The 25092-nt window shown below is 31.8% G+C and overlaps 4 protein-coding genes across 26 annotated transcripts; 2 read left to right on the top strand and 2 right to left on the bottom strand.

Annotated features, from left to right (window-relative positions):
* Positions 1 to 9: 9 nt before the first annotated feature.
* LOC122576038 (SET and MYND domain-containing protein 5) lies at positions 10 to 2023 on the bottom strand. The gene is made up of 5 exons (XM_043745806.1): positions 1871 to 2023; positions 1410 to 1702; positions 1017 to 1332; positions 770 to 947; positions 10 to 677 (listed from the first exon to the last, which is right to left on the bottom strand). The coding sequence occupies exons 1-5, from the start codon at positions 1913 to 1915 to the stop codon at positions 349 to 351; spliced, it is 1161 nt and encodes a 386-aa protein (XP_043601741.1). The 5' UTR covers positions 1916 to 2023; the 3' UTR covers positions 10 to 348.
* A 146-nt stretch (positions 2024 to 2169) lies between these two features.
* Positions 2170 to 11381, top strand: LOC122576032 (poly(U)-binding-splicing factor half pint). Of its 9 annotated transcripts, XM_043745787.1 has the most exons (15): positions 2221 to 2325; positions 2855 to 2909; positions 3227 to 3406; positions 3973 to 4036; positions 4148 to 4231; positions 4310 to 4425; positions 4505 to 4538; positions 4925 to 4990; positions 5254 to 5414; positions 6655 to 6713; positions 7331 to 7544; positions 8051 to 8537; positions 8619 to 8830; positions 8904 to 9297; positions 9379 to 11381. In XM_043745787.1, the coding sequence occupies exons 6-15, from the start codon at positions 4384 to 4386 to the stop codon at positions 9486 to 9488; spliced, it is 1779 nt and encodes a 592-aa protein (XP_043601722.1). In that variant the 5' UTR covers positions 2221 to 2325; positions 2855 to 2909; positions 3227 to 3406; positions 3973 to 4036; positions 4148 to 4231; positions 4310 to 4383; the 3' UTR covers positions 9489 to 11381. The 9 variants fall into 9 exon arrangements, with proteins under 9 accessions (XP_043601719.1, XP_043601720.1, XP_043601722.1 ...); XM_043745788.1 differs by having other exon boundaries at positions 3227 to 3393; positions 4148 to 4425; XM_043745789.1 differs by having other exon boundaries at positions 3227 to 3377; positions 4148 to 4425.
* A 13-nt stretch (positions 11382 to 11394) lies between these two features.
* Positions 11395 to 12276, bottom strand: LOC122576044 (NADH dehydrogenase [ubiquinone] 1 alpha subcomplex assembly factor 2). 5 transcript variants are annotated; one of them, XM_043745817.1, is made up of 2 exons: positions 12231 to 12276; positions 11395 to 11934 (listed from the first exon to the last, which is right to left on the bottom strand). In XM_043745817.1, exon 2 carries the CDS (start codon positions 11913 to 11915, stop codon positions 11457 to 11459), a length of 459 nt encoding a protein of 152 aa, XP_043601752.1. In that variant the 5' UTR covers positions 11916 to 11934; positions 12231 to 12276; the 3' UTR covers positions 11395 to 11456. The 5 variants fall into 5 exon arrangements, with proteins under 5 accessions (XP_043601752.1, XP_043601751.1, XP_043601748.1 ...); XM_043745816.1 differs by lacking the exon at positions 12231 to 12276 and adding an exon at positions 12110 to 12224; XM_043745813.1 differs by lacking the exon at positions 12231 to 12276 and adding an exon at positions 11995 to 12224.
* A 940-nt stretch (positions 12277 to 13216) lies between these two features.
* On the top strand, positions 13217 to 24786 carry LOC122576028 (serine/threonine-protein kinase 10). Of its 11 annotated transcripts, none has more exons than XR_006319630.1 (16): positions 13256 to 13664; positions 14758 to 15098; positions 15192 to 15360; positions 15445 to 15609; positions 15698 to 15896; positions 15985 to 16115; positions 16525 to 16848; positions 17063 to 17108; positions 17588 to 17643; positions 18067 to 18151; positions 18235 to 18395; positions 18466 to 18980; positions 19090 to 19616; positions 19763 to 21990; positions 22291 to 23821; positions 24062 to 24136. XR_006319630.1 is itself a non-coding variant. In XM_043745738.1 (15 exons), the coding sequence occupies exons 2-14, from the start codon at positions 15202 to 15204 to the stop codon at positions 22183 to 22185; spliced, it is 4638 nt and encodes a 1545-aa protein (XP_043601673.1). In that variant the 5' UTR covers positions 13254 to 13664; positions 14758 to 15201; the 3' UTR covers positions 22186 to 22231; positions 22291 to 22428. The 11 variants fall into 11 exon arrangements, 5 of the variants coding, with proteins under 5 accessions (XP_043601673.1, XP_043601669.1, XP_043601668.1 ...); XR_006319631.1 differs by having other exon boundaries at positions 14758 to 15093; XR_006319629.1 differs by having other exon boundaries at positions 13217 to 13664; positions 14758 to 15360.
* Positions 24787 to 25092: the final 306 nt, after the last annotated feature.

The raw sequence follows: 25092 nt of genomic DNA on the forward strand, positions 1-25092 counted from the left end.
TAAGCAATATCGAAGTTAAATATTAAATATTTTATTTTTAAATGTATTATGGAGAATTAGTACATAGAAATACTGTCCACTAATTGATTTCTTGTAACGAAATGTGTTGTTTTATTTGTAAATATGTTTAGAAAGAGATAAAACCAGATAAAGAATTATATTTGTAAATAGTTCCGATTTTATAATTAATATTTATACGTAATTAATATTTATACGTATTAATATTATAGCTATTATAGCTAATAAAATAACATTTCCTATATAAATGCAAGTAAATTGAAGTGTTTATATTATGATATATATGAGTATTAAAAAATTTATTTGTATACATTATAAAAATTCGTATTTTCAGCTGGAAATGTCGTCATCATCTATTTCATCTTCTGATGTTAAATCTGGATCATTAATTTGTGATAAGCACTTATTACAATAGCAATGAAATAAATATAAAGAGCTTAAGACTTTCTGTCGAGAATGTCTACTTCTTTCTAGACAACATTCATCAAGGTAACTTATGCATATTTCTTCTTCAGGATGAATATCACGTATAGCTTTTAGAATCAATACATTGTTTGAATAAGGAAATTCCACAACTGCGTTTGGTACACAACTATGATTTATTGATGATTGAAAAATATAAAGACCAGAACCTTCATTGTTCAAAAAAAACGCTACCGCTAAAAAAGATAACATTAATGATAAAATAAAATTTATACTTGTACAATTTATGTAACAAACATAAATTCATATTAAAATCAGAAAAATTTACCTTCTTCCATATCATCATAAATTCGATCTATTAATTTATCAACTTGGATTCTTTCCTCTCTTGGTAATTCCAAAGCAGATACATTTTTAACCCAACGACTAAATGCACTAGTTCCAATTCCTTGACCATTTGTACCTACTAAAGCTAATAGACTTTTAAAACCTTCTGGTGTAAACCACTGTAAATTAAAATTTAAACAACTTATTTTATAATATAGCATATTTTGAATTATATTTATGGTACATACATGTTCTGTAAATTCTGTATTTATGGCTTTCTGCATCATTTGTCTGAGCACTTCAATTTGTCCAATAAATTTTTCTCCTAATAATTTGTGTGCAATTTCATGCGTATCATTAACTGTACGATGACAAAATTGTGAGAAAGTTGAAAGCATCTCTTCTTTATTATCAGCTTGATTAACAAGAGCTACCATTTTAATTAATAACATCGCTGTTGCTGATTCTGGTGGGTAATGCATTTGCTTCCATGTTTCATTTAATTGCACCAAGGGATGAGACTCATCCTTTTCTCTTGATTGTAAACATATTGTACTATGATATCTAAAATTTTTACATTTCATACTGTTATATATAATGTTCTTAATGTTAATATTAAATTTATGGTATTGTAATATTACCTTAAATAAGCATCATTTTGGCATTCAATACTACAATATTTTGTGCCACATTCAGGACATTCTGTAATCAAATCTTTTTTTGTTTCGCAGCATTCTGGATAAGGTAAAATAATTGCTGAGTTTCCAGTCAATCTACGTACATTTTCTTCAGCAGTTTCTAAAGGTTTTAAACAATTGTCACAAGCTAAGTATCCATAGTCTAAATTCCATGAGAATTGACAACAAATTATAGGTTTTTCTTCTAAAATTGTATCTCCATATTTAAATGAACGTACAGCAAAAAGACCTTTGCCCTGTAAAACATTTATAATTATTTTACTCTTAATAATAATCAATATTTAGATTTCTATATTAATAAATGTAAGGAAAGTTTCATATATCTTTCCCTTTTAAGTTAATAATTAGAAACGCATAAATTTTTATATAAAATAATGATTAATTACATGTGTACTGTGTTATACCTTTTCATTGTTAATTAATCTGATCTGAAAGTCATTGGAATCCATTGTAATTTGATCGCTGACAAAGAAATCACATTAATTTCTAACCTTTAAATGCACGTCTGTTACAATGACACTACTATAGTCAAATTGTAATTACAGAAACTCTGAACAGTTATTTATAATAGTAAAGAATATTATGCATTGAGGTGACTCTGGGTTGATTGTATTTTTATTTAAAGTCTGAAACTGAAATTTCTTTGTTATTCATTTAAACGATTATTATACAATTCAACATGAAATTGTTACTGACTTACATAGTACTTATAACACTTCCGTAAAGGCAAGCTTCGGATCATTTTGCATATAAGTTACTTGTTCTGAATCGGTTGAGATTTGCTTGGTAAAGTAGATTTAAAAGAAGTTGGACTCATTTTGTTGGATCACAAAATATAATGAACGGAGCGATGGCCATGGTAAGTTAATTACTTCTGCAATTATTATTTCTGCAAGAAATATTGAATTGATAGAAGTAACAAATTTTTCGGATCATGATGGCGGTTGTAAAATGCTTGTAATGTACATACTTATGATTAATACTTTCGAAGTATTCAATAAAATGTATGATAGTAACATATTTCTATAGTATTTTACTAACATGTTGTTAATAATAATTCAATATATAATGAATACAATTATTAACTCTTTTCCTTTTTAGTTTTATTTTTAAGTTATATTATTTTAATATAGATTCATTAAAGGTACGTTTATATTTTTTCTTGAATTCCTTTTCACATATGTAATAATTGTAAAATATGTTTTCTTTTACTATAATGACTATAATGGATGTTATTATATTTAAAATCATATTATTATGTTTATATTATTAGAACTAATGAAAATGATATGATAGTAGTTCAATAAACAAGCATTGTAAAAACTTTCTTTTATTAGTAATCACTAATTTTTATCGTAAAATCTAATAAATGTTTTATATGTTCTTAGGCACCAACATCCCAGAATAATGTGGAACCTCCAAACAAGAAACCTAGAGTTGAAGGTACATTGCTAATATTCCCAAATAAATGTATATCTCTAATGTACACTAATAAACTATACAATTAAGCGTACAACTGGAAAAGACGGTGAACACAGAAGCAACAGCAAGCATAATATATTTCTAAGCAAAGGAAATGATGAAGAAAAACATATATTATTTACTTAGGACAATCAGGTGCTAGCTTTCTATTAAACTGCTGGCAAGCTATAAGTGTTGAGTGGTCTATTGCAGTTTCAGAATATATTTTGGTAGGCTAGGGTGATAGGTGATCGTTGGCCCTCAATAAAACTAATGTATGGTTGTCCTTCTGTTCTGAGATGTTACAGCGGAGAGACAGTACAGAATCTGTGGCCTACGACTGAGCTGTGATCATGAGCGTGCGCCAAACAAAGAAAGAGAACGCTACATTCGTTGAACAGAACAAATCAGAGTTTTGCAAACTCCCACTGACACAGCATCTATTGTCGAGTACCAAATATGATGCGTATGTTAGATAGGTCAGCATTTTAGGGTAATTTTCTTTCATCCTAATTATAAGCTTCTAATTTATTTTATTAAAATAAAAATAATTGTTTGAATATATTTTATTTGAAACATTGATGTACTAAATTTTGTTTTATTTCATATTTTCCATTTTACTTAAATGTCCTTTTTTTTTCTATAATGTAAGTAATTTCTTTGATCCCCAATTTAATTTTTAAGTGCAAAACAATAAGGCGGAAGCTTATAAATAGGAGATGCAATGGCGATGTATGTCTTTTAAGATTTTCTTAATCACATTTATATTATTACATAAAGATGAGGTAATTTGTTTGTTTATTAAAGAAGAGACATATACCTGTTATAAACAAAAAAAAAAAATGTTATTAGAACAGGGTGCACATCACAAGCAAAGTATATTTTTACGAAGGTCGATCGCGATAAATTTTTTTTATTAATTAGGATCGCCATTGCTATACAGAACATGTTAGGGTTAATTACGTGATAGGTTGGAGAAGGCAAACTGTAAGAAAATGGCGCAGAAAATGCACTGAGAGTATTCTCCTTTGCTTTGTGCTTACAGATTTGTGCGTCGCCTCAATCTCGGATAGTATGCGCACAACCATCATTGCTCAGCCCAGAACACGGTTAGCTGTAAATCAAATGATTGAACAAAGCTAATAGTATTAATTCGTGAAACTGCAAAAGTCATAAAAGAGAAAAAGAAACGTTTCAACGTGTTCTGATTTCTGTTTCAGAGACTAGCAGACCAAATTGGTTATGATCATACGAAACCTAATCTAGTTATTGGTAGTCTTTTTTCGGGGCTGATAGTGTAAACAGTAATGAAATTTAAATGTGAAAACTCTGTTAATTGAATAATTGCAATGATTTCTCTTCAATTTTGATATTGTTTTTAGCACACTCTTGACGTTATTTCTCTTCCAAAATATAAAATAACTTTTATTTTAATGGCGTGAAAAAAAAGAAGGAAATGTATTTCTATTTCAAAATACATTTGTATGAGTATATACATGTAATTGTGTACATACATTACTTTATATACAAGGATAACGTTACTGTTCTTGATTGTTTTAATTTCTTTGAACTTACAGTTTGGAGGACGATCCTACCGCAGTGGGAATTGCTGTACGACATCGTTACTTTTTCCGTCTCTTTTTAAGTCATTTCTTTCACTTTTTATCCATTTTAAAGACTTTATAGAGATTATATAAAACTTAAAAAAATTATACAGTATACTTGTATACCAAATATTAAATATATTGAATTGAATATTAGTTACATGTATAATTCAAATTCTGTTTAATTTTAACGAATAAGAAGACTAAAAATTAAGAAATCGAATCAAATGAATTGTTCTGGTACCTCTATCATCGCAAAAAAAAAGTAAAAAAGAGTCAAAGCAAATATTAGACAACAGTTTTTAAAAAGTTCGTACGTGTGTGTGATGGTGGAAGTACTGAATGTAATATGTATTATATTTCATCTTTGTCTAATGCCAACTTTCTTCGTAGGGAATGCATCAGAGTTCTTGCCCGGCCCTATATATGATCTCAATCAAATAAAACAAGTTGTTGCTGGTATGTAGTATTACAATATTGTTTCATTTTTTAGAAAAAATATAAGCTATTAAAGTAATTTAAATAAAACGTTTAAGATTTATATATGATGTATATAAAGAAATTGTGACAATTAAAATTTGTTGCTCCAATTAAAGTTATATTGAGAGTCAATAATAATTTAGTGAACAAATAGCTGATAAGATCTGAAAGAACATTATTATTTTAAAACGTGTATTAATGAAGCATGTCTTATTTTACATATAATGTTTATTTTGTTACAGGACCCGGAGCTAAATATCTTACATTACCTGGCATTCTAGGTGCGGGTCTTCCAAAAATTACATCTGAACAACAGGATACAGTAAATAGAGCAAAAAAGTATGCAATGGAACAAAGCATCAAAATGGTTTTAATGAAGCAGACTCTCGCGCATCAACAGCAGGTAATTTTTTAACATGACGCTAACAAACTTTACTCGCCTAACATACATTTTACATTCCATTGTACATTCATAGATTTCTATATTGAAAAAATATCTATCTATTCTTTTATTACCATTGATTTGTTTGAATAAGAATGATCAGTAATGTGTTAAAAATTCCATTCATATCAACAGAATTAATAAAACAATTAACATTTATATAATCAACAATGGAAGTGGTATATAGTAAATCAATGTTCTATTAAATTTGTAATATTTAATTGAATGTTGATTGTTTATACTTTATAGGAATGAACAATGGAGTTAATGTATACATTTATGAAATGATACATTAAAATTATGGGGTTCTTTTTTGTCTCAAAAAATGCTATTTATTAAAAGATGGATTTACATTTCTTCCTCTACTTAGCTCTTTGCCAGTTATATAACAAAAATTGAGAGAAATATGTCTGTAGCGTTTTAAGCTGATGTTTGTCCTTACAATTTAGCTCGCCCCGCCGAGTAATCTTTAATTTGATCCTAAATATATTAACCTGTGTTCGTTATGACGAGCGAGTAAAGTAAAAAAATATAACAGAAATTAAAAACGAACACTGGAACCTAACTCTGATCGGTTGATTTTTTCTCCCCGCAGAAGAATAAGTTGGTCCTGCGGCAGCAAGTTTTATTGCTAATGTGCAGGTTAGTGTCAACCAAGTCAAGACAGAAACGATACGAAACCGCCTTATGATCAAACACTCCTAAACGTTTTCCTGAGTTACTACTGTAAGCGAAGGTTAGATATCTTGAGATAGTAGTCGGCGGGAGCAGAGCTGTACCAGCGCGAAGGAGGACAAGTTTTTGTGCATGAATCTCTGGATGATTTGAGAAAAATAATCAATATAAACTTTCGAGCTCAACTATTCTTTCTCTCTTTACTGTAAAGATACTGTACTTATATTTAGAATACGATGTTAAAAATTTGAATTATTTTTTGACTTGACTTTGTTGAAGATACTACATTTAGATTATTATTCAATGAGTTTATTATGAAAATACTTGCAGTTTACATGTTGCTTTGATCCGGAGTTTTGAATGTAGTATCAAGATTTTAAATTCCTTAATCAGTGTTAAGGTAAGAGTAGTTGAGTAACGAAGGTGGAATGGTAAAAGAGCTTGGGGGATTTTTGAGATGAACGAGACATGGTGTATGTAAGGGGGAGGGATATCAATAGAAGGCCTATGGTCCTTTGTGTTACAGCAAATGGCTAGTCAACGGAATCAGGTGCAGAGACAGCAGGCTCTCGCCCTCATGTGCAGGTTTGTTTGTTCTTTGTCTTAGCCCTCCAAATTTCGTCTTCGATACTCGCCGTTTTAAATAGAAAATACATTCTAACTTTAATTGTGCATAGGCTAAAAACTTCCATTCGTCATTCAGATTAGATTTTGATAAATTTCAATTATTTAGAATAAAATTATACATACGTTTTTTCTACTGTTAAGAATTAAATTTAAATCACTTGAGTACAGTATTATGAACTTCATTTGTAATTCTTTCAATTATATATATATACTGTCCCAAATTGGAAATTCAAGCTTTTGAATAAATTTCTGTTTAGTAAAATCATGTTATAGTCACTTATAACGGATATATTTTTATATGATATATTTGCATTTCGAGTATTGTCGAAGTATTGTGCTTTATTTAGTATATATATATTTAGATCGGTAATATTTTTTTTAAATAACAATTCCTTTACACATTTTTTTTTAGAAGAACTTTCAAAAATTTGTTCTGCTTTTTTTTCCTTTTTATTTGATTATGATAGGATACGATTGTGAGTATCTTAGTGAATTAGGATATAATTGAACAGTAATGTCTCGGTTTAATATAACGAAGGGCGACTATCACCTGAAATAAAATTCCTATATGACAGGGTATATGTGGGCAGCATCAGTTTTGAATTAAAAGAGGACACGATTAGGCAAGCTTTCTTGCCTTTTGGTCCTATAAAATCAATCAACATGTCTTGGGATCCAGTTACGCAGAAGCACAAAGGATTCGCATTCGTCGAATACGAGATACCTGAAGCAGCACAACTTGCTTTGGAACAAATGAATGGTGTCATGATTGGTGGACGTAACATCAAGGTAGCAGGACGTACCTATATAACGAATTTCCTGTCCCCCAGCAATCCTATCATCCCGCCGGAGGTCGGCAAATTTTTATTTAGCCTTATCCAATTTGAAATTCCTTTTGATTGAATTGCATTATATTTACAAAATGTACTTCGGTCAAAAAAATCTTGTTAAACTCTTTAACGATTCCATTAGATTCTTACCGTAGATTTTAAAATCTCTTATGATACTACTTTTTGATATTTTTACAAACATAACAATGAGTTCTAGCATTATTTTAGACAAATATAAGTTTTGGTAGGAAAAGTTTATTTGTATAAAAATTAATATTTTTGATTAGTAAAATTATTATTAACACGTCGAAAGTTGTGTTCGAATAAAGAATATAGTTCCTGGACCTAATCCTATTTTCATACTTCTCTTTTTGTAATTAAAATATTAATATTTGACAGATTCGTTACAAATACTTTTCTTTTAATACTCGAAAGTATTAGTTATGAATTTTTATTTTTCTTCAGGTTGTGGGGCGTCCGTCGAATATGCCCCAAGCCCAGTCCGTTATTGATGAAATTACGGAAGAAAGTAAACACTATAATCGAATTTATATTGCGTCAATCCATCAAGATTTAACCGAGGATGATATTAAATCCGTGTTTGAAGCGTTTGGACCGATTACATATTGTAAATTGGCACAAGGCAGTTCGCCCCATCGACATAAAGGTTATGGTTTTATTGAATACGAAACAATGCAGGCCGCGTTAGAAGCTATCGCATCAATGAATTTATTTGACTTGGGTGGGCAATACTTGCGAGTAGGCAGAGCTATTACTCCACCAAATGCTCTTATGGGTCCGCCAAGTGGAACTAGTATGATGCCTACCGCTGCTGCGGTTGCAGCTGCAGCTGCAACTGCAAAAATTCAAGCAATGGATGCTGTAGCTAGTAATGCAGTTGCTCTTGGTTTGACCAAGCTTGGAGCAGCTGCCCCGCCAATTTTGAATCAAGGTATGAGTTAATAGTGATTGAGGAAATTTTAGAATCTGAAATTTTCTTTGAAGTCATTATCAACATGAATTTTATACACAGCTTTGCCTGGTATAGTAAGACCCACTATTGCCCCAGCGACAATGATGGCACCGCCGACTATAGCAACGGTAGCACCTGTTATACCCCCGCCTGGTATAGCTATACCGCAAACTTTAACTCGGCCTCCTGCGATAATTCAACCGATACCTGGGCAGCCAGTTGTTATACCTCCTCCAGCTGTTGTAGCACCTACAATAGTAGGAACTCCAGTCGTAAGATTTTTATTTATTATTATATTCACACGTTGAGAAATTACAATATTTAAATTATTTGAAATGTGGCTAGATACCTGTTACAACTACGACGAACTCCGATATTATGAGACGGGCACAAGAACAAGCAGCTCATCAAAAACAACAGGAAGAATTACAGAAGAAATTGTTAGAGGAGACAGAACCCCAAACATTACAGCAACAAGAAAATATGTCGATCAAAGGACAAAGTGCGCGTCATCTTGTTATGCAGAAACTTATGCGCAAAGTTGAATCCCGTGTTGTTATTTTACGAAACATGGTAGCCCCAGAAGATGTAGATGAAAGTTTACAAGAAGAAATTCAAGATGAATGTTCTAAATTTGGAGTTGTAGAAAGAGTTATTATTTATAATGAGCGACAATCGGAGGATGATGAAGATGCAGAAGTTATCGTAAAAATATTTGTTGAATTTTCTCAAATGAGTGGTAAGTTTATAACGAATTATTGTTTTTTGATTAATTAAGTATGAATTTTAATTTGATATTGATATTAAATAATCATTTTAGAAGCGGAACGTGCAAGGGATTCTTTGAATGGTCGTTATTTCGGTGGACGTTTAGTGAAGGGAGAACTATATGATCAAGCTTTATTTGATAATAGTGACTTTTCTGGTTGATTATAAGATACTTATTATCTGTTGAATTCGTCAGTTTCTTTTGAACAAAAGAAGTTATACTTATCGTTGAGTGATATTCCGTGCGTCTAATCGAAAGTACATAATACATTTTTTGAAATTTCAACAATTATAGTCTATCTTTTGACTAAGAAGTCTAGCTTTTAATTTTTGTTTATCTACACTTTTCTAGACTTTAAATTAATAGGTCAGTCAAAACTATTATCACTACTTAGTAAGATAATAGTTTTAAAAAATCGTTTTAACACTTAGCCAACCGCGCACGTCACAGCGAGCTGTACGTTTCTCAACCGCGCTCGAACAAGTTAACCTATACGCTGTTCATCGCGCATGTTTCCAAGTATCAAGGACTAATATTCACTATTTAAAAAACAAAGAAGTGTAAAAATTATTTAAGTAGTTAATTATATTTTGCGGTAATGATTTTATTTGGCGATTTCACATATTGTTTATACAAAACATCAAATTGAAAGCATATATTAAAACTATATATTAAAAGTATAAAAAAATATAGGTAAACTTAAAAACATTAAAGCTGATTAACCCTTTCGCTATGGGCGGCTTCTCCGCCGCGGCATTCCCGTTGAACGAGTCGCCGCGTCAAAACAGAGCACGGTGCGCGAGAGAGATCATCAGCAGCCGCGTTTACATCTCACTGCAAACCGAGCTGCTCTGACGGTGTTTTTCGAAGAAAAAAAATTTCCCTCAAAACAGAGTATTTATAACTTCTTAACACACTCACTTTTAATTACAATTTGGTAACAAATAATATTATAGAATATAATAATATAATATAATATAATATAATATAACATGATATGATACTAATAGCTTTTAATAATGGTATTGCGTGCGGTATTTTTCGAAACATGGTGTTACACATTGGCCAACATCGCAAATCTGGCACTGGTATCGCGATTCGCTCCACAGTTTCCATCAATCGATTATAATTGAAAACACACTTCGGCTTTTTTTTTTAAATCATTTTCTGCGTGCGATAATGACGTTTCGAAACTCTTCATTGTGGAAAGAGGACAACATATACACTGCCCTCTTGTCACACCGTTTTATTGTTAATAAAAGGCTTGAGGATGTACAATACTTGTTTTATGTATAATACGCGGCATCTTACGCAGAGTGACTATAGTCGCCCGCAGTACGTCAGTGGCATCTTACGCAGAGCGATTGTAGTCGCCCGTAGTATGTCAGTGGCATTTTACGGAGAGCGACTGTAGTCGCCCGTAGTAGCGAAAGGGTTAAAAATAAATAACACAACTTGAACGTGAAATTAAAAATTCATAATGCATTTTAATATTTTTTCACAATGTAGTATCGTTCGATTATAACTTTATGTAGTCATAACGGTTACTGTGACTTTTTAATTAATTTTAATACCACTAAATTGGTGTATTTTATTATATACTGTATTTTATAAAAGCAGAAAAAATGGCGTAATTAATTGGGAACAATTCCAGGTAAATAATAACTAATAATAACAAAAAAAAAAAAGAGAAAACGCGTTGCAAAAGTCAGAAAGAGAGATCTTCCCGTTCGGTCACGCAGATTCTCCCTATTCGGTTGGCTAAATGTTAAAGTATAAGTTGGAAGTAACTATTGAATAGTTTTGCTCAATGGAAGATTTGCAGTTGGATCACTATTATTATTACTTCTGTATAAAACGGATATTTTATTTAATTTCAGTAGCAGACTAATTTTTGTTCAGAGAGGGTTAATTTACAGAAGGATATAAGTACATATGCAAAAAATATAGGGTATTAATAAATTGTTTTATTCATAGACTATACACAAATGATATACACATATAAATTATGTCATACCACAAGTATATGTTATAATAAAGTTTGTACATATTTACTAGATATTCCATTAATTTTAACATCCTAAAAGCGTATATATAATTAAATTAAATCTCAGATATTTTATTTATGTCTATTTATCTTTTTGCTTCTTTTCATTATATTTTATCTTATAATCTTGACCATAATTTTTATACTCCTCATAAATTGGAAATGGTGTATATTCTCCTTCACTAGTTTGCTTTAGCTTTTGTAATCCATTACTTGCATATTTTGCTTCTATTTCCGCAGCATTTCGTTTTTTGATCATTTGTAATTGATAATTTTGTTCTATTTCTTCTCTTGTCGGTGGATCTTTTCGACGATATCTTAACCATGCCTCCCATTCTACTGGTACTTCTTGCGTGTTATCGTCTTCATTTACAGGTACAAAATATCGAGATGAGTTCTTTCTGCTTGATCTTGGGTTTTCAATTTCGTAATATTTTGTACCATAATAATCTTCACCAATTAGCTTATGTCGGGTTGGTTTAAATGATGCAATAAAATTTTTTAAAATAATTCGCAACAAACCTCTTTCTTTTCCAGACATTTTAATTTCACTTTACACACTGCAAAAATTAAAGCTGTTAAAACGTTATTTAATGAAAATGATGATATTTATATCATACATTTCTAATATCTTTATTTAAATAACTACAAGTAATGCTTTAATTTAGCTTTCATTAAGCAACAGTTAATTAGGAACGTATATAATAGTTATGTACAACATTTATATACACAAACAGTTTTTTAGTGTGAAGAACTACATAGAAACAAAGAGTATCTTCCACAGGGTATGTAGAGATATTTATTCAGATAAATACAAATAAGTACTTAATTAAATTAAACAATGGAAAAAGATTACATCGATTATTGCAACGGTTTGCTGTGCATACGCACAGCGTACAATGAAAATATGACCAAGGTGAAAATATTATAAACTGGTATTTCTGTGAGTTATGTTGGTAATCTTGAGTCCGAAAATTTCATGGACATAGAAATTGTCCATGAAAAATTTACATACTGTATTATTTATTTCTAATCTAGTACTAATTTGTAAACGAAGTTTTTTCCTTGACAATGATAATATTTAGAATTATTGAATTTTTTAATTTTATATCATATTTTAACTTTATGCATTTAGGAATTAAGCTTTTAAAGTGAAGACATTTTACTTAGATATTAATAATCTTACATGTTAATAAAAGAAAGATTCTTATTTCTATTTCGTACGTATCTGGTTTTCTAAAACTTTCTTTTCTTGTATTCTAACAAATTTTATGAATATAGAATAATTATCTTTTATTATGAAAGCTAACACAACTGGTAAATACTATTTATAGAAAGAATTTTATCTCTAAATACGTTGTAAATGAAGCATTATAATATAATAGTACTATGGTTCAGCATAATATTAATTTGATGACATTTTGTGCTAAAATAAGTTTGTTTCACAACATTTAATAAGATTATATATTTAGAAGGCTTCCGTAACTACAATGACACGTCGTAAAATCAATTCTATAACTTAATATAACGAATGCTTAATTTTCATATGTGCAGAGCTATTCAGTATGTGAGGCTACTGTAAAAATTGAATTATCGTAAAAAGGAAACGAAATTTTTATGCTAGAATCATAGAATATATAACCTTTTTGGTGCCCATGATCACCTAGGTAAAGCGCAGATTTTATTATTACTGTTTTATTGTAGCTGATTTGGAAATATAGCTGCAAAAAATATTTGCACACCATTGTATTTATAATAGTATTTATATACTACTTAATTGCGTCTAATTATATTAAATTTTGTATCGTTTAATAATAATTTCATAGAACTACAAAAATTTAATACTATGGAAATGAAATTTTGGAAATAATGCTATGTACAGATGCTTTTTGTAGTCACTATATATACATTGACTGTCATAAGAGATATTTTGCGAAATGGTTGCATAGTCTGTTAAAAATGCATTTAAGATGCATTCGTAAGTTAGAGAACCTCTTACAGAATACAGGCACACTTGCCGATTGATTACGTCACTTCCAGGCGTGGTACAGTAGAATGTGTGATGTGCGTGTGTTACTGAAAATGGCCGTACGTGCGGGTCCGTCTAGTTTACTGATTTCACGCACGATAGTTTTCACATTCTTTCAAATATTTGGATTTTGAACGGTGGATTTCTTGATGATACGTGCAGTCAGTGTGAACAGTGGAATCTGAAGATTTTTAGTGGATCATCGGTGATATTAGTCGAGACGAAGTGTGCCTATTTCGTGGTGGATCATTAAAAGAGAAGGTGAGCAGAGGATGTGTCTACAGATTTTTTTTAAAAAATCATACTTTTCAAGAAAAAAAATCCAAGAAATTCTTTATATCATTATCATATTAATGATGTATTTGTGTCACTGCTTCGTATGACTAAGATTAAAACGTTCTTTTGCGATTTCTCAAACCTTGAATCGAGAGAAATACGTCGGCTTTACCAAGCTAACAAACAGCATAGATGACGAGAAATTTTGTCGTTGTATTCAAAATACGTAGATACATTGTTTTCTATTATAATTTTCATCTGAAATATTTAGATGATTCTGATGTAGTTTTATTTTCACAAATTTCATCTTTGATAGATTTCTAACACGTACAAGACGGAGAAAGTGTATTTACAAAACGATGGCGGACAGATACGGCTGTAGATTACTTGTCAAAATTGTGTCAACCTCGTGACCGTCAATTTTGACATTCTCAGCACTTTTCTGATCTCGTAGTTTTTTACTCTTATAGTTCAAAGAATTTCTTTATTTTTTTTCATTTGTAGATCAATCAAATTTGTATTTCTTATTGAATAAATAGATAAAATTGATTATATGTACATCTTAAACCTTTCATAGATAAGTAAATAGATATTAAAAAGTGTAGCTTAATACAATTTATCAGTGAAGCAACTAAGTATACTAATCAGATAGTATGAGCTTTTAAAATTAATAAGAAACTGTTGAATTTGCATTGAATGTTAGCATTTAGTAACATTACTTTTATTATACTTATTTTTTTTATATACACACATATATATATATGTATATATAATACAATGGTTTTATCATAAGCATTTTACTGAATAAGTAATATTATGTTAATGTTGTTAATATCAGTTATATTGTAATATGTATTTTTCAAAATCTATTCATTTGATTATATGTTTTTCTCCTAAAAATGTATGATATACCCTTATACATATTATATTTATGATTTTTATATGTGTAACGTCTTAGTTCATTTAAATTAAATTTAAGAAGTAATAAATATCATCTTTGTAGCATCACTTCTAAATATATTAGACAATGTTGTAAATATATTATTGTAATTTTTAATTTAATTTTTCTTTATTTCAGCTTGATATATATTAGGAGTAAAAGTAGAAAATTGTTAATGATGGGTTTCATTCTTTACATTTGCATCACTATTTATTTAAACAATATATTTGCTAATTAGTGAATATTGACTATATGGTGTCAAGATGTGGGAGAGATTTGGTACAATCCCCTGGTATAAAACAGGGATATAAGCCAAATATATGTTTTAGAATGTTTTCTATTCTAGTAGAAAATATGTTAAAATAATGGAAAGTATGCAAAAGTATATATAAGGGAAAGATGATTTTATGCATCTTGTAATGATTTCATATAACGATGAATTATTTAAGAGCTACATAAGATTTATGTTTAAATGTAAGGTACATATTTGTTGCTAATGATAAACATTATTGAGTTTTATGACATAATGTAATAGAAATATAATTTTTATACATGCGAATATATTAAATAAGAATCACAAAAATGTCATTCTTATCAAATTTAAAAAAGGCATTCCACTTCGGTGGAAATGACGCGAAGAAAAAGAAATTGTACAATAATATTAAAATGGATTGTAACCCAGAAGAATTCTGGGAAATGATAGGTGAATTGGGAGATGGGGCATTTGGGAAAGTTTATAAGGTAATACATAGTTTATATAATTTCATAATCAAATACTTCTAGTTGTAATTGTTCAATTTATTAAACAAGTATTGAATATTTCAGGCACAGCACAGGCAAACTCATCAGCTTGCTGCTGCAAAAATGTGTGCACTGGAAGGAGAAGATGATCTTAGTGATTTTATGATCGAGATAGATATTTTATCAGAGTGTAAACACCCAAATGTTGTTGAATTACATGAAGCATATTTTATTGAGGGTAAACTATGGGTATGTTTACAGTTATATAATACTTATAAGTTTAATATTTATATTTCTCAACTTATATTTGTATAATTCTATTAATATAAATTTATAGATGTTAATAGAATATTGTGATGGTGGGGCTGTTGATTCTATAATGGTTGAATTGGCAAAAGCTTTAACAGAACCACAAATAGCCTATATATGTCAACATATGACCAAAGGTCTTGCATTTTTACACAAATCTAAAGTTATCCATAGGGATTTAAAGGCAGGAAATGTTTTATTAACAATGGCAGGGGGAGTAAAATTAGGTAATCCTCATACTTGCCAAATTCATATATAATTACTATTTTGTATTCTATATATAAAGAAAAATTAATAAATTACTGCTGTCCACAGCTGACTTTGGAGTATCTGCAAAAAATAAGCATACTTTACAGAAACATGACACATTTATTGGAACACCATATTGGATGGCTCCAGAAGTAGTGTTATGTGAGACATTTAGAGATAATCCTTATGATTTTAAAGTGAGTAGCACATTTCTAAATTATACATTTTTTGTGCTTAAATATTGATATTACGTTTATATTTTATAATTAACCCTTTGCGGACTACCGCCGCATATATGTGATCTGCATAAGCCATCAATTTGGCTGAGGAACTCATATACGCGTTCGGCGAAAACAACTGATAGAACCAAAAGACTCATGTGTGTTATTTTATTTATCCTGTGGAGAATCTGTGCATGTATATATGTCTAGAATTTGACATCTATGAACGAAAAGCGCGTCTAAGCAGAAATGTGTGCTGGCAATTTTAAATGACCGTCGCGGCAGTGGCTCGACCCCACGGTACGGTTGACTTCGAACCGTTACGTCCGCAAAGGGTTAATATTTTTCATATAAATATATAAATATGTATATATCTCATATACAGGTAGACATTTGGTCACTTGGTATTACTTTAATCGAATTTGCGCAAATGGAACCACCAAACCATGAAATGTCTCCAATGCGCGTTCTTCTTAAAATACAAAAAAGCGATCCACCAAAACTTGATCAACCCGGAAAATGGAGCAAAGATTTTAATGATTTTATTGCAAAAGCCCTTATAAAGGATCCAACGTCGCGACCTACAGCTGATGAGTTGTTGAAACATCCATTTATAAATCGTAATTTGGATTCAAAACCAATCAGAGATTTGTTATTGGAATATAAAGCTGACGTTGTTGAGGAAGAATTGGTTGATGAAGAAACAGAGGTAGTTTTTAATTTTATGTTGTTAATTGTCGTTAATTTAATTTTGTTAATTAAGAAGAGATGCAAAAATGAAAATTTTCTATTCGAATAACCTTTGTGTGAAAATAACTTTAAACGCTTTATAACTTTGCGATCTTTTAATTCGTAACGATGTACAGAGCTTTATAAACGGCATTAACATATATATACGTTGTTACACGCTTTCGTTTTGATAGAAGGCCAAAAAAGCGAAAAAGCACAGAGAACAGTATCAACGGATTGGTAAGCTGCTTTTGAACAAACCACATAGATTGAATTGTTCAAATTTATTAGTCGTTCTTACACGATTAGAAAATGAAAAATATTTATTTGTATTCCGGAAGTTTATAATTGTAATGAAGTATTTTTGTATGCGGTTATGTAAATCTTTAATAAATTCCATCTCAGTTTCATACAACACATAATTACTCTTTGTTATACTTATGCATGATGAACATGCATAATATCTTAGGCAGATTCATGCATGTAATATGCGTTGTAAAAGTATGCTTCTTTTTAATTTGCCAAATTAATGCGGTAATTTTATTCTCATAAAAATTATAAATATGTATTTGAATTATTATTACATTTATTATTTGTTACATATGATACTATTTGACATCATAATTTTAAAAATTTTATTAAACTTTTCATTTTTTTTCTTTGTAACATTTAATCTAATGATATCCTAATAAATATGGTATTGTAATTTGGATAATTTGGCTGTGCATGCGGCTCTCCTGGGCCTCGCCAGCCCCATCATCCCTGCGTTTGTCAGGTCAGTAGCTTATGCAATAAGTGTTGTCTAACTCGATTTCAATGTATTTTCTGTACATATTATTACAGTTCTTCGCTATTTTTATTGTTTTTACAACTGTAGTGCATAAGCTATTTTTACATCAAATTTATTCATATTAGATCATAATGTTTGTTATAATTAATATGATAACAGTTTTTATAAAAATATATTAATTATGTATTTTTATTCTTACTATTTTTTTTTCATATTCATGTAAAGTAATAATTCTTCCTATTTTTTTTTTTTTGGTATTTTAATAGTTCCTCCATTTTGCATACTTTATTATTCTTAGAAGTTACATTTCGTATTTTGTATCAGTTTGGATATTTTTAATTGTGAATTGTATCGTGTGTATGAATTATATAATCATATGTAAATAAAATAGAAACATACAAATTTCAGGAGCAACGTACATCTCAGCTTCCTCTGGAGCTGGATCAACTCGGAGATGACTCTGCGTCTATGCGCAGTGACGCTGATGTTCAGAGTAAATATGATTTATACTATATTAAATGCCGTTTAGGTAATGATGAAAATTATTATAAATTGTGTTTATATTTCTTTTTTCAGTTTCTGAAAAGGAAAATCTTGTTGCATCACCTGTGTCAGCGAAAAAAGAAGAAAATCATAAACGAGAAATTAACAGGGATGGTGAAAAGGAGGATAGAAACAAGAAATTACGTAAAGCAGAATCAAAAGACAACATACCTGTTTCTGTTGAGAAAAAACAAGTACATTTCTTTTTAATCAATTGTTGATATTTTTATATAAATAGCAATAATATCGTAATTTGATTTTCAGGCACCTAAACCTCCTAGTACAAATGAAACGAACGAACGTAGGGTATCTCGAGAAAAAGGGCCTGCACCTCCTCCGCCACTTATGCGACAGAATAGTAAAATTGAAGATAAGGAAAATAATTTGAAAATAATTGATAAACAAAGCGATGCAGAAGTATTAAATGAATGCAAGATTACTGATAAGCAACAGAGAGACAAAAATGAATCGTCTCAGTCTGCTCAGGAAATGGTAGGTAAGGAACAAACAAGTGTAGACGCGCTCTCCGAGAAAACAAGCGTACTACCTAGTTTAGAAAAGAATGTAGCAGATAATAATGAAAGAGAGAAGAATAAGATAGATGATGCAAACAAAGGTGATATCAGGCAAAGATCTGTAGATAATAAGACGAATTCATCACCGAGAACACAGTTATCATTAGAAGAGAAAAGGAAATCAGCACCAGTTAAATTAGAATTGGCCGAAGACTGGACGAAACCAGTATTCAATAAACAATCGTCTTTAGAAGAAAAGAGCAGGTACTTATTTCTAGTTGTGTTAAATTTTCATCGACATATTCGCACATATTTCTTTGAATTTATATCTAATTTAATATTAATTATTTATATGAAGGACATTAAATTTCAGAATTGAAAAGAAAACACCAAGTGATATACAAGTTAAAGGACAATCTTCATCAGAAGAAAATTATAAGAGTTTACAAGAAAAACGAAAATCTGTAGAGCAAAAGTTAAATGCAGTTTTAGAGAAACGGTTTTCGATGGATACTGAAATGCGAATGAGTGTTTCTTCTATGGAGACGTTGTCTCAACGAGATCTAACTGCAAGCGCATCCGAAAAAAATATCGTTAAAGCATGTTCTACTGAAGATGTTAAAATTGATTATGGAACATCTAAACCAGAATCTGTTGTCAAAAGTCATAGTGAAGGATCTTCCAGATATGTTTCGTTAGAAAACTTTTCGGACGAATTTGACGGGAAACGGGATAAAAAATGGCCAAGTAAAGAACACAATTACGAAAATATGACGAGCAACAGCGATAACGTAAACTGTGAGAAAAAAGGTTCTTCAGTGAATGTATCAGTAATTACATCAACTCCCATTAGAAATGCTTCGAGAAGAAGCAGCGGTGATAATGTAGTTGTCATTACCGGTAAAATCAAAGTTACTTTATCATTTTGCATTGTACAATTAGTTTATTGTTTATAACAATAGTCGTAAATATTTAGTTGATATTATAAGATTAGAAGTGGATTATTAATACTTATAGGAATAAAGGAATACGTATTGAACTTTCAGGTAAATCCGACCAAGAAATACGTCCAAATACATCAACCGTCCGGATCACAGCAGATAGTCCAGATTTATCGAATAGTCTTGCGAGCAACGTTAGTCAAGTAACTGTAGTAACGACGCATCCTCCGGTTCTTGTCGATGCTGTGTCACTGGCAGCGAATCCTTCTTGTCGCCAACCTCCTCCAACATCGGAAGTTGTTATTGTAGCGAATGAATTAAACAAAACACAAGTGAATGAAAGTTCAACCGACGATGACGGCTTTCCTAGTTTAGATAGTTTAGAGTACATGCCTCAGGAGCAACCTATAATTCTTACAGACGTTTCTAAAAGAGTTGGCAAGAAGTTAGATGAATCCGAGGTTCTCATTGTGAGTCCGATCATAGACGAATTGCAGGACACTAGTCACGTTTCTGTCGTTACCGTCGGCGAAGATAAGGAACAAGTGAAAGATTCCTCGATACTTAATAAACACGAAGCCGTACGAACTTCTTCTTCTCACAGTGACGCAAGCTTAATTGAAATGTCGAGTACAAAAAGCGATAGCGGAGATGAAATTACTAAAATGATAGTTGCTGGGACGGCTATAGAATCCATAGATATCGACGAAGTGGAAAGGAGTTCCAAGAAAATGAATGGTTTGTTGAAGAACGATAAGTCTGCTATGGTTACTCCTATGGACGAAAAAACGTTAAAAACGCTTAAACAAAAAGAAGTAAATAAAGGGTACAAAGAGAAAAGAGTATCTCCGGATAGCTTCGAAGGATCTAGATCTCAAAGTGAATCTGGATCGACAAGGTCGCATACGCCCAGTAAGAGCATAGATCGCTCCGATGCTGAATCCATTTCTACCACGATAAGTCAGGATAGTAGGGAATCCAGTAAGGAAAATCATCTAAGTCAAGGACAATCCGCGGAAGTGGACGAGGAAGTAGTATTGCGACGGAAGCCCGATTATAATCGTGATATACCACGACCAACAAGAACGAAAGAAGACATTCAAATGATGAATTTGAAGAAAAAGACGAGAAAGCGAACTAGAAAGTTTGAGATCGATGGTGTCGTAGTTACTACGACGACATCGAAGGTAATTTACGGCGATGATGAAAACGGTAAAGTTTATGATGATCAAATCTTTAGGAAGCAAGAGTTAAGGGAATTGAAGATGCTACAGAAAATGGAGCAGAAACAGTTTCAGGATTTATCGCAAAAGGCACAGTTTAACAAAGATCAACAAGAGAAACGTTTCGAGCAAGAGAGACAACTTTTGGAAAGAAATGCCGAAACTGATCTGGAAACACTCGCTCGGCAACAGAGGCAACAAATCGAACGAGCGGAAGCGCAACAGGAGGCCGATCTTAGGCTCGCTTCGAAAAAGATTCGTAGCGAGCAAGAAAGGGAATTGAAACAGTTCCGTGAGGGTTTGAAACAGGAACTAAAGTTACTTAAGCATGAAGTAGATTTAATGCCGAAAGATAAGAGGAAGAGTGCATTTAAGATACGCAAAGAAAAATTGGAGGCTGAACACGAGGAAAGGGAAAAACACTTTTTAGATAAGCTCAACGAAAGTCATGAACTATTGTTGAGAAGATTATCTGATAGTCATCGCGAGAAAATTGCTTTAATGGAAAGGCAATTTTTGCAGCAGAAACAACAGTTGATGAGAGCTCGAGAGGCAGCGATTTGGGAGCAAGAAGAACGGCACATCCATGAGAAACAGCAGCTGTTGAAGAAACAGCTGAAGGATATTTTCTTTTTACAAAGACACCAGATGCTGATACGTCATGAAAAGGAATTGGAACAAATGAAGAGAATGAATCAACGAAAAGAGGAGGAACTGATTAAACGACAGACGGTGGAACGTAGAAATTTGCCGAAAAGAATTCGCAATGAGATGAAGGCACGTGAAATGATGTTCAGAGAATCTATGAGGATTTCCATGTCGTCGATTATCGCGCCGGATCCTGATGCTGAGAGAGAGAAATTGAAAAAATTCCAAGAGAATGAGAAAAAACGATATAGAGCCGAGCAGCAAAGATTTGAACTAAAGCATTCACGGCAGTTGGAAGAGGTAAGAGCGCAAAGCGATGCCACAATCAAAGAACTGGAACAGTTGCAAAACGAAAAGAGAAAGATGTTGATGGAACACGAGACATTGAAATTAAAGGAATTAGAAGAGGCGTATGGTAAAGAGCTTCGTGAATGGAAAGGGCAACTCAAGCCACGAAAACAGGTAAATTAATATTAATTTTCCTTGTTACTTTGCCTTTTATATTTCGCGAAGCTTTTCTTTTCTCCTTTCCTCTCTCTTGCTCTCTTTTTCTGTCTACTTGTCTATTCTTTCATGTTTTCTTCTTTTTATCTTCTTGATAACGATTATACGTAGAGCGAAGTCATAGGTTTCCATGTCCTGTGGCTCATACGATGATCGATGACCAGCGCGAGAAGAGATATGAATCAATCGCGATTTTTAAGTAAGCTTAATAGAAACAAGCATGGTTATACTGAAATAAGCTTAATGTACTTGTTATAGAAGTTAGAAGCTGAGCTGACGGCTGAAATGGAAGCATTGGAAGCTCGTTACCGAGACTATTTGCCCTCGAGTCGTAGTGGTTTCTCTTCTCCCCTTTTATGTATAGATTATTCTCTCTTTTATTTCGAAAGTTGGAAGAAATCTCCGCGTTTGCCCCGCTCTACTCCAACGTCTCCTTCTCCATTTACCATTCCAAGGGTGTCTCTAAGAGTTAGTAGTTCGGACACCGGTTCCATTAATGGCATGCTATCACGAAGTCGATCCAAACCAGATCTGGTACCACCTCCTTCGTCTCGTAGATAGTAAATACTCCGAATATTCTGTTGTGTCTCCCTTCAAATGTTTTCGTTATTGAGAGAGAAGTTTCGAAATAATCTTGTAACTTATCGTAATCCAGTTTTTCGTTTGACGTCTCGTTTGATTTAGCATTTATTTCAGAAAACAAATTTGCGTTTCCATTCAACATTTTCATAGGTATTTTCTTAAGACCTATCTTTTTATTATTTCGAAGTTTCTCTCGTTGAATTATGCTTTGTGCATTTAAGGGTAACATGCCCGCTTTACTCACCGTTGCTTCATTTATTTCGCAATATTTATCGTTTGTTTAAATGCTGTATACATTCATTACTATATATATGTATATGTACATACGTATACGTATGAATTTGTCTTCTCCCTTTCCCCTACATACATATATATGTACATTTAATATATCTTTAATATATTTTTGCGTAACCAATTCCAAGGAAATATTGTATATTGTTTGGGCTTATACGGAATAACACTTGAACGAGTAGTAATATATTGTCAGGAAATAATATAATTAATTTATAATATGAATTTTGTTTGCGACTCTTAAAAAAAGGTATAAAAATCAACAAAACACGTATTCGTAAATCGATAAGAGTGTGTCATTGTTAGCTACTAGGTAAAAGTCTATGGTTCTCTAAGTATTGAAATGTTAAAGAACAAGTTGCTGGTATTGATTAACTTATGGATGAAATGTCATTGTTATATTACGATGTCGTAGATTTATTGTTCATGTGCTGAACATTTGTGTAGTTTCGATCGCAGATGAACATAAAGTTCCACGCGATATTCCAGTTGACAATCATTAGTGTTCACAGAATATTAACAAGCACTCATACCTATTATTAGCAAAATAGAATGGTACTTTATGCAGACTTTATGTTTAATTAGACGTTTATCGTTCGTTGTATTATCGATAATAATATATGCAAGTGTCGTGTTTCGATAGCAGCTTTTCGATGGTTGTTAAGTAAAGATCATAACAGGGTGAATCGGTGATAATTGTGGGCTATATGTTGTATACTTACCGGACGTAGTAAAAATGTGCGGTAAATGCTTATACATATCAAGGGTTCTCATATAAGTGTTTCCAATGTGTACGTTAGATTATGTTATTCCCATTTTTATTACGTACCTCTTTCATTAAGAATCCAACACGCAACATGTCGGGAAAGAGATTCCACGACTGGATATGAGAACGGTCTACTAGGTAATAAACAAGGTCAGTCTAAAAAACGTCTGTTGATGCGAATATAGAGTAAATAAGGCATAGATATAGTATAAGCGATTAAGAGCAATTAAGCGATTAGCTCCACGAGATCTATACATTTCTCTTTAATTTTAGTTTTGAGCGATTTAGTTTTGTTGAAAGTTATTCGTAGGGAACACCGTTTATATTCATCGCTATTTTACACATTATGTATTATCTATTTATTTGAATATGTGAAATTTTCCTTTACAGAAATTGGAAGAACAGTTTGCGTTACAACTGGAGGAACAAGAGGCGATTTACGGGCCAAGCGCGATACCATTGTGCTTACCAGCAGATCTTACCGACTTGACGCATCATACAGTTGGTTCTACACGTAGTTCGCTTTCTTCGGTGAGCGAGGGTTAATGTCTAGTTAATCTCTATCGTCGAACCGAAATGAAGTTTTCTTACCCCTTAAGAATAACAAATGAATCACAGAGCTCCAAATGTCGAGGTAATTCGAAGGTCAAGTTACGCGACCTCTTTGCACGGCTATTCGATCTGGCTTCAATTTTGGAACAAGGACCGGCGAGTAATTCGTTTTGCTTGTAATAAGATCTATAACATGAAACACACGATAGGGGCGATGCTTGGCGTGCAAAGTGTGGCTATTCAGCGATCGGTTATACATGGAAGAACTATTTTCTTTAATTCGATGAAATACCGACGACGATGTAAAACATTGTGAACATCTGTGATTTCGGAGCATCGCTTTGCAATGATATACATACATACATATGTTGTGACCGAACTGCGAAATAACTAACAAACTTTTAACGTTTACAAGAAAAGAGGAGAAGAAGAAGAGATTAGAAAGTCGGTTTTCTCTCTTAAGATATATTTTATATATCAAATATGAATTGTTATATATAAATGAGATGAATTTCTTACGGCGATCTTGTCGAAAATATACTGGATACATACAGACCATACAATCCGCCCGATGATCATTTCTCCTGAGAACTTTGAAGAATAAACGTGTTCTCGTGATCAATGGTGTACGTGATCCTACAATAAATACATTTTTTCTACATCTTATATACGCATGCATATTGAACTAGAGTCATTGAGACAATTCGAGGACAACTTACCATCCTATCGAGAATACACATGACAGTGTCTAGTGTGTTCGTAGAATATCTAGCGATTTTATGCGTACATAATGCACACGTGGAAAAAGTATATTTTCGATTGTCGAATGTATATACATGTATATGCTTGTTGTGCTGTCGAATGTCAGG

Source organism: Bombus pyrosoma, linkage group LG15 (genome assembly GCF_014825855.1).
Source record: "Bombus pyrosoma isolate SC7728 linkage group LG15, ASM1482585v1, whole genome shotgun sequence".
Classification (NCBI taxonomy): Eukaryota; Metazoa; Arthropoda; class Insecta; order Hymenoptera; family Apidae; genus Bombus; species Bombus pyrosoma.

Excerpts from the sequence above, each read along its gene's own strand:
- LOC122576044 (XM_043745817.1), bottom strand. The coding sequence starts at position 11,915 with ATGTCTGGAAAAGAAAGAGGTTTGTTGCGAATTATTTTAAAAAATTTT.
- LOC122576028 (XM_043745733.1), top strand. The coding sequence starts at position 15,202 with ATGTCATTCTTATCAAATTTAAAAAAGGCATTCCACTTCGGTGGAAAT. Across the intron at positions 15,361-15,444 it reads CATTTGGGAAAGTTTATAAG|GCACAGCACAGGCAAACTCA; the intron begins GTAATACATAGT and ends TGAATATTTCAG. Across the intron at positions 19,617-19,762 it reads TAATGTAGTTGTCATTACCG|GTAAATCCGACCAAGAAATA; the intron begins GTAAAATCAAAG and ends TTGAACTTTCAG.
- LOC122576032 (XM_043745784.1), top strand. The coding sequence starts at position 2,874 with ATGTGGAACCTCCAAACAAGAAACCTAGAGTTGAAG. Across the intron at positions 8,831-8,903 it reads CAATAGTAGGAACTCCAGTC|ATACCTGTTACAACTACGAC; the intron begins GTAAGATTTTTA and ends AAATGTGGCTAG. Across the intron at positions 9,298-9,378 it reads TGAATTTTCTCAAATGAGTG|AAGCGGAACGTGCAAGGGAT; the intron begins GTAAGTTTATAA and ends TAATCATTTTAG.
- LOC122576038 (XM_043745806.1), bottom strand. The coding sequence starts at position 1,915 with ATGGATTCCAATGACTTTCAGATCAGATTAATTAACAATGAAAAG. Across the intron at positions 948-1,016 it reads ATACAGAATTTACAGAACAT|TGGTTTACACCAGAAGGTTT; the intron begins GTATGTACCATA and ends TTTAATTTACAG. Across the intron at positions 678-769 it reads TTATGATGATATGGAAGAAG|CGGTAGCGTTTTTTTTGAAC; the intron begins GTAAATTTTTCT and ends TATCTTTTTTAG.